General features: G+C 43.9%; 2 protein-coding genes across 6 annotated transcripts in view; one reads left to right on the top strand and one right to left on the bottom strand.

The window, feature by feature from the left end:
* Positions 1-6,783, top strand: part of LOC143291602 (uncharacterized) — a 40,790-nt gene extending 34,007 nt beyond the window's left edge. For 2 of the 4 annotated variants that reach the window (XM_076601550.1, XM_076601549.1), the window contains exons 14-15: positions 901-1,146; positions 4,011-6,783. In XM_076601550.1, the coding sequence (XP_076457665.1) occupies positions 901-1,146; positions 4,011-4,066 (302 nt within the window). In that variant the 3' untranslated portion in view covers positions 4,067-6,783. The remainder of the gene's footprint in view (positions 1-900; positions 1,147-4,010) is intronic. The other 2 variants (XM_076601551.1, XM_076601552.1) reach the window with 2 other exon arrangements.
* A 916-nt stretch (positions 6,784-7,699) lies between these two features.
* Positions 7,700-12,500, bottom strand: part of LOC143291601 (uncharacterized) — an 11,882-nt gene continuing 7,081 nt past the window's right edge. The window contains exons 2-3 of one of the 2 annotated variants that reach the window (XM_076601548.1): positions 10,063-12,500; positions 7,700-9,971 (exon numbers count right to left, since the gene is read on the bottom strand). The exon at positions 10,063-12,500 is cut by the window's right edge and continues 789 nt beyond it. In XM_076601548.1, the coding sequence (XP_076457663.1) occupies positions 10,087-12,500 (2,414 nt within the window). In that variant the 3' untranslated portion in view covers positions 7,700-9,971; positions 10,063-10,086. The other variant, XM_076601547.1, reaches the window with a different exon arrangement.

The raw sequence follows: 12,500 nt of genomic DNA, 5'->3' as shown, positions 1-12,500 counted from the left end.
TGTGCGTGTGTGGGGTGTGTGTGTGTGGGGGGAGAGACGGTTGAGGGGGGAGGGGAGGAGTAGAGGAGGAGGGGGTACGAGTGGGATAAGGTAAAGAACTCGCGGTTCTTTACATATGGACTCGAAACCCCACGTTGACGCTGGCTACACCCCCCAATTAGGCAGCGCGCGCGCGCGTTACCCGCTGGGCCAGGTCTCCACCCAAGGAGTTTTGTGGGGTTTTTTTTGTTAGCAACATGGCGGGTTCGAATCTTGCTGAGGATGAGGGGAAAATAAAAAAAAGAAAAAAGAGAAAAAGAAAAGGCGGCAATGCAAGGGCATCCAGGAGTCATGACTTGGGTGCGGCCCGGCCCCCTTAGAGTGTAGGGAGCTAAGGACGAGGGGGCCTTCTTCTCTGAAGACCTTGTGCTGTCCAGCTCTCCCTAGAGTTTCTTATCACACTACACTACACTACACTACACTACACTACACTACACTACACTACACTACACTACACTACACTACACTAAGGAATTAAGGGCCGAAACACTTGACTGAGGGGGGCTTCTTCTCTGAAGATCTTGTACTGTCCAGCTCTCCCTAGAGTTTCTTATCACACTACACTACACTACACTACACTACACTACACTACACTACACTACACTAAGGAGTTAAGGGCCGAAACACCTGACTGAGGGGGCTTCTTCTCTGAAGATCTTGTACTGTCCAGCTCTCCCTAGAGTTTCTTATCACAGTACACTACAGTACAGTACAGTACAGTACAGTACACTACGCTATACTACACTACACTACACTAAGGAATTAAGGGCCGAAACACTTGACTTAGGGGGGCTTCTTCTCTGAAGACCTTGTACTGTCCAGCTCTCCCTAGAGTTTCTTATCACTCACTGTGTGTCGCAGACTCTGTCTTGCGCGACAGCTGTACGTACCTGAAGAAGGTGATCGGGAGAGAGGAAGACGGCAAAGAAGGAAGAGGAGGGGAGGAAGCAAGAGGAGGAGGAGGAGGAGGAGGAGGAGGGGAAGCAGGAGCAGTAGGAGGAAGACCAGAGGAGGAAGGAAAGAGGAGGGAGGAGGAAGAAAACGCCAGGAACGAGGACGCCGAGAAGGCGATAGTCAAAGTGATCGGTCAGGCGTTTCAAGAGAAAGGTGAACGATACTACTGTTGTTGTTGTTGTTGTTGTTGCCGTTACAAGATACGAGAATATAGTGTTGTTGGTGGTGGTGTTGGTGCCGTTACAAGATACGAGAATATAGTGTTGTTGTTGGTGGTGTTGTTGCTGTTACAAGATACGAGAATATAGTGTTGTTGTTGGTGGTGTTGTTGCTGTTACAAGATACGAGAATATAGTGTTGTTGGTGGTGGTGTTGTTGCTGTTACAAGATACGAGAATATAGTGTTGTTGTTGGTGGTGTTGTTGCCGTTACAAGATACGAGAATACAGTGTTGTTGGTGGTGTTGTTGTTGCTGTTACAAGATGCGAGAATATAGTGTTGCTGGTGGTGGTGTTGTTGCTGTTACAAGATACGAGAATATAGTGTTGTTGGTCGTGGTGTTGGTGCCGTTACAAGATACGAGAATACAGTGTTGTTGTTGGTGGTGTTGGTGCCGTTACAAGATACGAGAATATAGTGTTGTTGGTGGTGGTGTTGGTGCCGTTACAAGATACGAGAATATAGTGTTGTTGGTGGTGGTGTTGTTCCTGTTACAAGATACGAGAATATAGTGTTGTTGGTGGTGTTGTTGTTGCCATTACAAGATACGAGAATACAGTGTTGTTGTTGGTGGTGTTGTTGCTGTTACAAGATGCGAGAATATAGTGTTGTTGTTGTTGGTGTTGTTGCCGTTACAAGATACGAGAATATAGTGTTGTTGGTGGTGGTGTTGGTGCCGTTACAAGATACGAGAATATAGTGTTGTTGTTGGTGGTGTTGTTGCCGTTACAAGATACGAGAATATAGTGTTGTTGTTGGTGGTGTTGGTGCCGTTACAAGATACGAGAATATAGTGTTGTTGTTGGTGGTGTTGGTGCCGTTACAAGATACGAGAATATAGTGTTGTTGTTGTTGGTGTTGTTGCTGTTACAAGATACGAGAATATAGTGTTGTTGTTGGTGGTGTTGTTGCTGTTACAAGATACGAGAATATAGTGTTGTTGGTGGTGGTGTTGTTGCTGTTACAAGATACGAGAATATAGTGTTGTTGTTGGTGGTGTTGGTGCCGTTACAAGATACGAGAATATAGTGTTGTTGGTGGTGGTGTTGTTGCTGTTACAAGATGCGAGAATATAGTGTTGTTGTTGGTGGTGTTGTTGCTGTTACAAGATACGAGAATATAGTGTTGTTGTTGGTGGTGTTGTTGCTGTTACAAGATACGAGAATATAGTGTTGTTGTTGGTGGTGTTGTTGCCGTTACAAGATACGAGAATATAGTGTTGTTGTTGGTGGTGTTGTTGCTGTTACAAGATACGAGAATATAGTGTTATTGGTGGTGGTGTTGTCGTTACAAGATTCAAGAATATAGTATTGTTGTTGCCGTTACAAGATTCAAGAATATAGTTTTTTTGTTGTTGTTGCCGTTACAAGATTCAAGAGTATAGTGTTGTTGTTGTTGCCGTTACAAGATTCAAGAATTTTTTTTTTCTCAAAGCCTGACTAAGCGCGTTGGGTTACGCTGCTGGTCACACATCTGCTTGGCAGATGTGGTGTAGCGTATATGGATTTGTCCGAACGCAGTGACGCCTCCTTGAGCTACTGAAACTGAAACTGTTGTTGTTGCCGTTACAAGATTCAAGAATATAGTGTTCTTGTCAGTTGTTGTTGGTGTTGTTGCTGTTACAAGATTCAAGAATATAGTGTTGTTGTTGTTGCCGTAACAAGATTCAAGAATATAGTGTTCTTGTTGTTGTTGCCGTTACAAGATTAAAAAAAAAACAGTGTTGTTGTTGTTGTCGTTACAATAATATAGCACTGCTGCTGCTGTTGTTGCCGGTACAAGATACAAGAATATAGTGTTGTTGTTGTTCTTGTTGCCGTTACAAGAATATAGCACTGTTGTTGTTGTTGCTGTTACCACTACAAGATACAAGAATATAGTGTTATTCTTGTTGTTGTTGCCGTTGCAAGATAGAAGAAAATAGCATTGTTTTTGCTGCCGTTACAAGTTATTAGAATATAGCAGTGTTGCTGCTGTTGTTGCCATTACAAAATACATTAACTCTCTCCATACGAACGGCGAAAGAGACGACGTTAACAGCGTTTCACCCCAATTTCCATCATCAAAATATTGCAAGTGGAAGGCTCTTATACTGAAGACGTGAATGTTGACAAAGAATACCACAATTCTGACGACGGAAGCTAAAGGTTGGGTCATTCAGACATCCACTGGACGTCCGAGGGGTCTGTGTAGAGGAGAAGAGAGGACTGGCCGTACTGAGTGGGTTAATATAGCAGTGCTGTTATTGCTGTTGCCGTTACAAGATACAAGAATAATTATGTTGCTGTTACAAGATACAATAATATAGCAGCGTTATTGATGTTGTTGCTGTTACAAGATACAAGATTACTTAGCTATCTCTAAAAGATAGATTATAATCACGTTTGTTGATTGACATTTTTTTTTACAGCTGTCCATTGCTAATTTACAGTTATTTACCTACCCTCGTCTGATATCACTTACAGCGAAAAGACGTTAAACTGAAGAACGAGCGAATACACAAACTTATACACACATACTCACGCGCACACACACACACACACACACGCACACGCACACGCACGCACGCACGTGCACACACACACACACACACACATAAATACACACACACACACACACACACACACACACACACAAGCACACACACACACTCACACACACACACACACACACACACACACACACACACACACACACACACACACACACACACTCAACGTCTTTGTAAATTTATTATATGTATATATATATATAAAGACATCGAAGAGTTGAATACAAAATCTGATTTTTTTTTTCAGGGGCTGACTACATTTACCTGAAACCAGACGGGATACCATTGTCGGAACCCATGTGAATGAAAGAGCAGTACACTGCAGGAACACGGAATATGGCTGCCTATAACCTATTGGAAGAGCGATTAGAGAGAAGATGAAGGGTTAGAGGAGAGGGGGTAGAAACAATTTTGGGCGGAAATTCGAAGAATAATCTAATCTGTATGAATGAACGCTATGAGCGGATAGCCAATGTGAAGTTTCCATCGACAGGCGCTGCAGTAGCCGAGTGGTTAAAACGTTGGGTTTCCCATCCGAGGGTCCCGGGTTCGAATCTCGGTAACGGCGCCTGATGGGTAAAGGGTGGAGATTTTTTTTTTCGATCTCCCAGGACAACATATGTACAGACCTGCTATCTGAACCGCCTTCGTGTGTATACACACGCAAAAGATCAAATACGCATGTTAAAGATCCTTTGATCCATGTCAGCGTTCAGTGAGTTATGAAAACAAGAACACACCCAGCATGCACACCCCCGAAAACAGAGCATGGCTGCCAACATGGCGGGGTTGATAAGCAGAATTGTCATACACATAAAAAAAAGTTACATGTCTGTATATGTGTGCGTGAATGAAACCTCAGCTGAATGAACGTCACAGGGAAACGAATGATGAGCACCCAATGAGAGCTGTCTTCTTCTTCTTTCCGTCACACGACCAACATCGACTTGCCGATGACTCTGTCGTGGTTCATGCATACTGGGTATTTTCGTGTCTCCATAACCCACCGAACACTGACATGGGTTACAGGATCTTTAACGTGCGTATCTGATCTTCTGCTTGCATATACACACGAAGGGGGTTCAGGCACTAGCAGGTCTGCACATATGTTGACCTGGAAGATCGGAAAAATCTCTACCCTTTACCCACCAGGAGCCATTACCGTGATTCGAACCCGGGACCCTCAGATTGAAAGTCCAACGCTTAAACCACTCGGCTATTGCGCCCTGTCAGTTGGGTTCTACCCAGGTAGGCAGCTTGTTTTTGTGCAAATGACTTCGTGTTTGGGAAGTGCTTAGAGTCTGGCCTTCGAGCGAAGATGCGCGCTAGATAAGTATCCACATCACAAGTTGCCGTGCGCAAATGCCCACAAGGGACGGAACTGGGCAGTCATTTCACGCGTTGAGAATTGGTTCTCTCCCCTGTAGTTGCAAGGGTCCGAAGCTGTTGCGTTTCCGATCTTTGGACTCGGGCCATAATGGTCATGCATTATATTGTATTGTATTGTATTGTATTGTATTGTATTGTATTCTATCACAACCGATTCTCTTTGTGGAATCTGTTCTCTCCAGTAAAGTATGTGTGAAAACTGGACAGTTCTCCAGAATATTGTCAGGAACACGTTGTTTGGGGTGTATGTGTGGAGAGGGTACCGTTGTTCGGGGTGTGGGTGTGGGTGTGCAGAGGGTATCGTGGGTGTGGGTGTGGAGAGGGTATCGTCGCTCCGGGCTGCAAGTCCTGGACCTAATGGCCCTTCTCCGGAAGTACCCTTCAAGGTTTCACCTCCTCTAAGGGCCTTAAAGGGACACGGAGCCTTTATCCTTTAACCCCCCTTGGTCCTCAACACCCCTCTCTCCACCATGTTCAACACCCCACACCTACCCGGCCTACGTCTGTTACTCAGCCTGGGACGTGGGCCGACAACAAGCACTCTCCAGCCCTTCCTGGTCCTGTGCCAGTCACTGCAGCTGTCCCCAGGTGATGCCTGTCCTATGTTCCACATTGCTGAAGAGTTTTTTTTAAAAATTTTATTATTATTTATTTTATATATATATATATATATATATATATATATATATATAATTTATTATTTATTTTATTCTATTTTATTTATCTTACTTTTTTTTCTCTCAAGTTCTGACAAAGCGCGTTGGGTTACGCTGCTGGTCAGGCATCTGCTTGGTAGATGTGGTGTAGCGTATAATGGATTTGACCGAACGCAGTGACGCCTCCTTGAGCTACTGAAACTGAAACTGACACTGAAGAGTTGGAAGAACAGCTCCTTCACTTTTCACCTCTCCGTTTTTCAGGTTTTCTGCTGAGAAGTCTGAAGTCCCATAGTCCTTTCTATGGAGTTTCGGGGCATGGCAGCGAATTCATATCCACTGTGTGTGTGTGTCTAGGGCTCGGCGCGTGCAGATAGGCGGAGCCCAGTTGTCACCTTCCGTGGTTCAAACCTTTTCCCCTACCGAAGTCAGGCACCTGTTGTTTTGATAGCGTCTTTGCAAAGTGGTGTTTTTAAAAAAAAATTTTTTTTAAATTTTTTAAAATAATTATTATGATTTTAAAATATTTTTTATTGATGAAAGACTGGGTTTTTTGTTGTTGTTGTTGTTTTATCTCCTGCTGTTGTTTGTCTGCAATGTCGTGTTTTGTTTTACATACCAGAGTGAACTGCTTTTATATAAAAAAAAAAAAAAAAAAAAAAAAAAATCTTTATCCGTCACCTGATTTTATCACAGTGATCTGATTTGTTTCTGACTGGATTGATAATATATATTTTTTGTCTTTTTCTGTTTGAGAAAGGGAAATCTGAAGCGAGTTTTAAGAGAGAAGAAGTGTGTGTGTGTGTGTGTGTGTGTGTGTGTGTGTGTGTGTGTGTGAGAGAGAGAGATTGTGCACGTGGGTGTGAATACTCACGTATCTTTGGAGTGGGGGAGAGGTATCAGAGTGTGACTAAACAGGTGTACTTGGGGAAGGGGGATGAGGGGTGTGTGTGTGTGTGTGTGTGTGTGTGTGTGTGTGTGGAGAGATAGAGAGAGAGAGAGAGAGAGAGAGAGAGAGAGAGAGATTGTGCACGAGGGTGTGAATACTCACGTATCTTTGTAGTGGGGAAGAGGTATCAGAGTGTGATTAAACAGGTGTACTTGGGGAAGGGGGATGAGGTGTGTGTGTGTGTGTGTGTGTGTGTGTGTGTGTGTGTGTGTGTGCGTGTGTTTGTGCGTGTGTGTGTGTGTGAATCTGGAAAGGCGTATGTGTGCATGCATGGATGTATGTAGGGGGTGGGTAGGAGATACACGAGTGTGAGTACGTGTGTGTGTGTGTGTGTGTGTGTGTGTGTGTGTGTGTGAAAACATTCTTTCTTTTTTTTTAGATAATGATGTTATTGATATTTGGTAAATTGATTTTAAGAAAAAACAACAACTTTGTTTGATTTGTTTCATTGGGTTTTTCAAATTTGATTTTCTTTGTGTTGCACATTTAATATTCATCAAAATGATAGTTAAAATGTCAGTACAACAAAAAGTTAATCTGACAATAAATGGTTTCATTCAGTCAGTCAGTGTGTGTGTGTGTGTGTGTGTGTGTGTGTGTGTGTGTGTGTGTGTGTGTGCGTGCGTATGTGTCTGTACGTGTGCGTGCGTGCGTATGTGTGTGTGTGTGCATGCGTGCGTATGTGTGTGTGTGTGTGTGTGTGTGTGTGTGTGTGTGCGTGCGGGCGTGTGTGTGTGTGTGTGTGTGTGTGTGTGTGTGTGTGCGTGCGGGCGTATGTGTGTGTACGTGTGCGTGCGTGCGTATGTGTGTGTGTGTGTGTGTGTGTATGTGTGTGTGTGTGTCCGAGGTTATGTGTGTTCCACATCACAAGCACGCCACACGTTCCACTCCCTAGACACCTTATTCTTGCCGTCTTTCCACACAGTGACACAAGAGTTCGGGTTTACGTTCTGAAACGTTTTAATACCTATAAAATTATTGCTCTTTTTTTTTTTCGAGTAAACTGTTTACCATGGGGGGTGTTTTCGTTGTTTTGTGATAATCATATTTCCTCCTTAAGACTGAAAACAACCTGCAGCGTGCTGATTTGTCAATAAAAGCACTTTTTAACTTTAAGTACCCTTTAAAACAATCACTGAAACACTTTTTAACTTTAAGTACCCTTTAAAACAATCACTAAACACTTTTTAACTTTAAGTACCCTTTAAAGCAATCACAAGAACACTTTTTAACTTTACCCTTTAAAACAATCACTAAAACACTTTTTAACTTTAAGTACCCTTTAAAACAATAATTAAAACACTTTTTAACTTTAAGTACCCTTTAAAACAATCACTAAAGCACTTTTTAGCTTTAAGTACCCCTTAAAACAATCACTAAAACACTTTTTTAAACTTTAAGTACCCTTTAAAGCAATCACTCAAAAACAAATCTCTCACATGCTAGGTTTCGTTACAGGACCGAACTGAATGTCAAGAATGGAATGCTGTACTCTTTGTCATGTTTGTGACCAGAATGCTTTTCTTATCTTTAGTAACACAAATCGCTATCAAGTATATGATCGACTGTTCTGTGAGCACCACATACGCAAGATACATATTCGATAGGAAAACCAAATAACACTGCACGCAGGAAAAAATACAAAAAAGAAGAAGAAAAAAAAGGGGGTGGCGCTGTAGTATAGCGACGCGCTCTCCCTGGGGAGAGCAGCCCGAATTTCACACAGAGAAATCTGTTGTGAAAAAAACAAGAAAAAAAACACATTCCGACATATTTAGTGTGCGCGCGCTCGTGCGCATGTGTGTGTGTGTGTGTGTGTGTGTGTGTGTGTGTGAATGTTTCCCTATTATACATATTAATTTCCCTTCCCCCTTTCACTTTCTCATCTAGTTCGTACCTCACACATACCTTTCCCCCATACCATACAAACGTAATTCAACTTTGATTTTAATATTAAGATTTATAAACTTGCGTATTTATATGTGGAACTGTCATACCTCATTACAAGGCATGACACTTTGATATTAGATTTAATGTGATGTAATGTAATGGTGATGGTGACTGTGACGGTGGTGGTGGTGATGTTGGTGATGGTGGTGGTGGTGAAGGTGGTGGTGATGATGATGATGATGATGATGATGGTGATGATGGTGATGATGATGATGCAAGACCTTCCTTCTCTCACACACCCTATCCCGACACGTTTATGTGAGTGATCTTACTTCCATGATGGAATGACTGTTTTATTCTTTGAAATTGTTATTTCTTTCAATAAATTTCAACTTTTTATTTAATTTTCGTAACGACGTGTCTGAAGACACATTTCTGTACTCTGTTTCAGGCAATAAAGTGATTGGTTGATTGATGAATTGATTTTTTATCCATTCATTATATTTATAGTTTGTAGCACTTCTAACGTTGATTCTTCCCAGTTAACTCTCTCCATACGAACGGCGAAAGAGACGACATTAACAGCGTTTCACCCCAATTACCATCATCAAAATATTGCAAGCGGAAGGCTCTTATATAAACTGAAGACGTGAATGTTGACAAAAAAAGTACCATAATTCTGACGACTGAAGCTAAAGGTTGGGTCATTCAGACACCGACTGGACATCCGAGGGGTCTGTGTAGAGGAGAAGAGAGGACTGGCCGTACTGAGTGGGTTAATCTAAAGGCAATTCTGAATATTTTGCGAAATGTTTTCTTCATAAATGCCTCAAACTTTAGCAAATAACCCTTCCTTTCTTTCACTCCAATCATGTTCATGTTCACTTTCACTCCATGTTTTTGATGAACCACCAGTCATGTTCATGTTAACTTTCACTCCATGTTTTTGATGAACCACCAGTTATGTTCATGTTAACTTTCACTCTATCTTTTTTTATGAACCACCAGTCATGTTCATGTTAACTTTCACTCCATGTTTTTGATGAACCACCAGTCATGTTCATGTTAACTTTCACTCTATCTTTTTTTTATGAACCACCAGTCATGTTCATGTTAACTTTCACTCCATATTTTTGATGAACCACCAGTCATGTTCATGTTAACTTTCATTCCATCTTTTTGATAAACCTCCAACCATGTTCATGTTCACTTTCACTCCATCTTTTTGATGAACACCAGTCATGTTCATGTAAATTTCACTCCATGTTTTTGATGAACCACCAGTCATGTTCATGTTAACTTTCACTCCATCTTTTTGATGAACCTCCAATCATGTTCATGTAAATTTCACTCCATGTTTTTGATGAACCACCAGTCATGTTCATGTTAACTTTCACTCCATCTTTTTGATGAACCACCAATCATGTTCATGTTCACTTTCACATTTCATACGCTCCTTTCTCCCACGTGAAGAGGAAGTCAACGATCTTGCAAATGGCGTCAACTTCCGGTTCCTCCCTGCTTCCACCAAGGGCGGACTGGAGGCTGGGGAAGATGGAGGCGTCACAGCGGAATGAGCGATGTGCTTGCAGCAACATCGGCACCTTGTCGCCCTCTACAAGCAGGCTGATGGTCGTGGGTCTTTTGGCGACGTTGCGAATCAAGAACCTGGTTTTGTCCGAAACCTTTCCTCCGGCCATGACTACGGTCAGGGTGCTGTTTTTCACCGTGTCCACCTCCTCCAGCTCGGGTCTGTCCGCGGAGACAAGCGTGTCCACGTCAGGCACGCGCAGCCCACAAATGGTCTGCAGAACTCGGGTCAGCGTCACGGCCTGTGCGCGTGCTGAGTCCTCGTGCACGAGCACCACGTCCCAGGGGTGAGTTGAGTTTTCTGCTGCGGAGTCCGAGTCCTCAAATTCCGAGCTGCTGACCTCTTTTGGGTTGTGGAAAATGAACTGGTGGAGGGCGGACCTAAAGTGAGTGTCGGCAGGACGTCCTGCGAGCAAGGCCTGTCTGGCAGCTTTCAGGTATATCTTCAACACGTAGTGATCGTCATCGAACAACTGCCTCACTTCTGCATCTTGTGAAATGTTTTTCAGCATTTCAATCACACCGGTGGCTTCATCGAAGTCCTCCACGTGAACGTAGTCCTCAATCATCAGCTTCAGATGCTCAGGGTCTTTCTCCTTCTGTGGGTCCAGTCTCTTCAGCTCCTGAAGCAGAGCAAGGTGATGTCTGTGTTCTCTGATTATTTTGAACAGAATGGCTTTTTCTTCAAGCCCTTTAGGAATGTCGTGACTTTTCTCTGCCCATTTGAACAGGATGTCAAAGGACGTGAAGACTTCCCCCAGATGTTCTGAAACTCCAGAGGACTGGAAAATCTGGGAAGCCTCTTTCAACGCAGTCAGCAACATTGATTTGCTGTCTTTGAGGAGGTGTCTCTTCTTCGTTTCGTCCGTTTCAGTCTCTGCAAGCTCCATGTGGATTTGGCCTAGCTGTTCGTACACTTTGACGTACTCAATCGGAAGCATATCTTGTGGATATTTCAGCAAGTCTTTCAGACTTTGGTCAGCAGACTTCAGCTCCCCTAGACTTATCTGAAACAGCGCCAGGTCGTAAACGGCTCGGTCGTTTTCTTGTTTCATTTCGACCGCCTTCTGAAAGTGGTGCAATGCCTCCTTCACGTATTTGTCATTTCTGGAGAACTTGGTCACATTTCTGGAGGGCGATTTGATCATGATTTTTATTTCTCTGACCTCTCTGTCGTGGCTCAGCGGGGAGTCAAAGGGGAGGTAGGTGGGAGAGAGAACATCTGTGTCATGGCGGTGATGGTCAGATCTACACGGTAGACACTGCTGGGACGGCTGTGTGACGTGTTCAACGTTTTGACCAGCCCTCCTTTCTGACTGTTCTTCGGACAGTTGTGTGACGTGTTCAACGTTTTGACCAGCCCTCCTTTCTGACTGTTCTTCGGACAGTTGTGTGACGTGTTCAACGTTTTGACCAGCCCTCCTTTCTGACTGTTCCGTGGCCAGTTGTGTGACGTGTTCAACGTTTTGACCAGCCCTCCTTTCTGACTGTTCCGTGGCCAGTTGTGTGACGTGTTCAACGTTTTGACCAGCCCTCCTTTCTGACTGTTCCGTGGCCAGTTGTGTGACGTGTTCAACGTTCTGACCAGCCCTCCTTTCTGACGGTTCTTCGGACAGTTGTGTGACGTGTTCAACGTTCTGACCAGCCCTCCTTTCTGACTGTTCCGTGGCCAGTTGTGTGACGTGTTCAACGTTCTGACCAGCCCTCCTTTCTGACTGTTCCGTGGCCAGTTGTGTGACGTGTTCAACGTTTTGACCAGCCCTCCTTTCTGACTGTTCCGTGGATAGTTGTGTGACGTGTTCAACGTTTTGACCAGCCCTCCTTTCTGACTGTTCCGTGGACAGTTGTGTGACGTGTTCAACGTTTTGACCAGCCCTCCTTTCTGACTGTTCTTCGGACAGTTGTGTGACGTGTTCAACGTTCTGACCAGCCTTCCTTTCTGACTGTTCCGTGGCCAGTTGTGTGACGTGTTCAACGTTTTGACCAGCCTTCCTGTCTGACTGTTCCGTGGACAGTTGTTGGAAGGTACTGGGTGGCGGCGTCACCACGTCCCTGTACTTCTCCTTGGTTGCCAGGAACTTGTAGGTAAGGCCCAGGTGGTGGTGGGCCTTGGTGGACGCCCTCAGACTGACACACTTCTCCAGTAGCTCGCGTGCTCTCTCCGGCTGCTGACAGCGACGCAGTATGATACCACACTTGCACAACACTGACTTGTCACTGTCGTCCAGCTGCAAAGCATTTTTGCAGGCTTCTGTTGTGCTCA

This window comes from Babylonia areolata, chromosome 17 (genome assembly GCF_041734735.1).
Source record: "Babylonia areolata isolate BAREFJ2019XMU chromosome 17, ASM4173473v1, whole genome shotgun sequence".
NCBI lineage: Eukaryota > Metazoa > Mollusca > Gastropoda > Neogastropoda > Buccinidae > Babylonia > Babylonia areolata.
The sequence above is the reverse complement of the archived record's forward strand: the minus strand, read 5'-3'. Positions and strand labels throughout refer to the sequence as shown.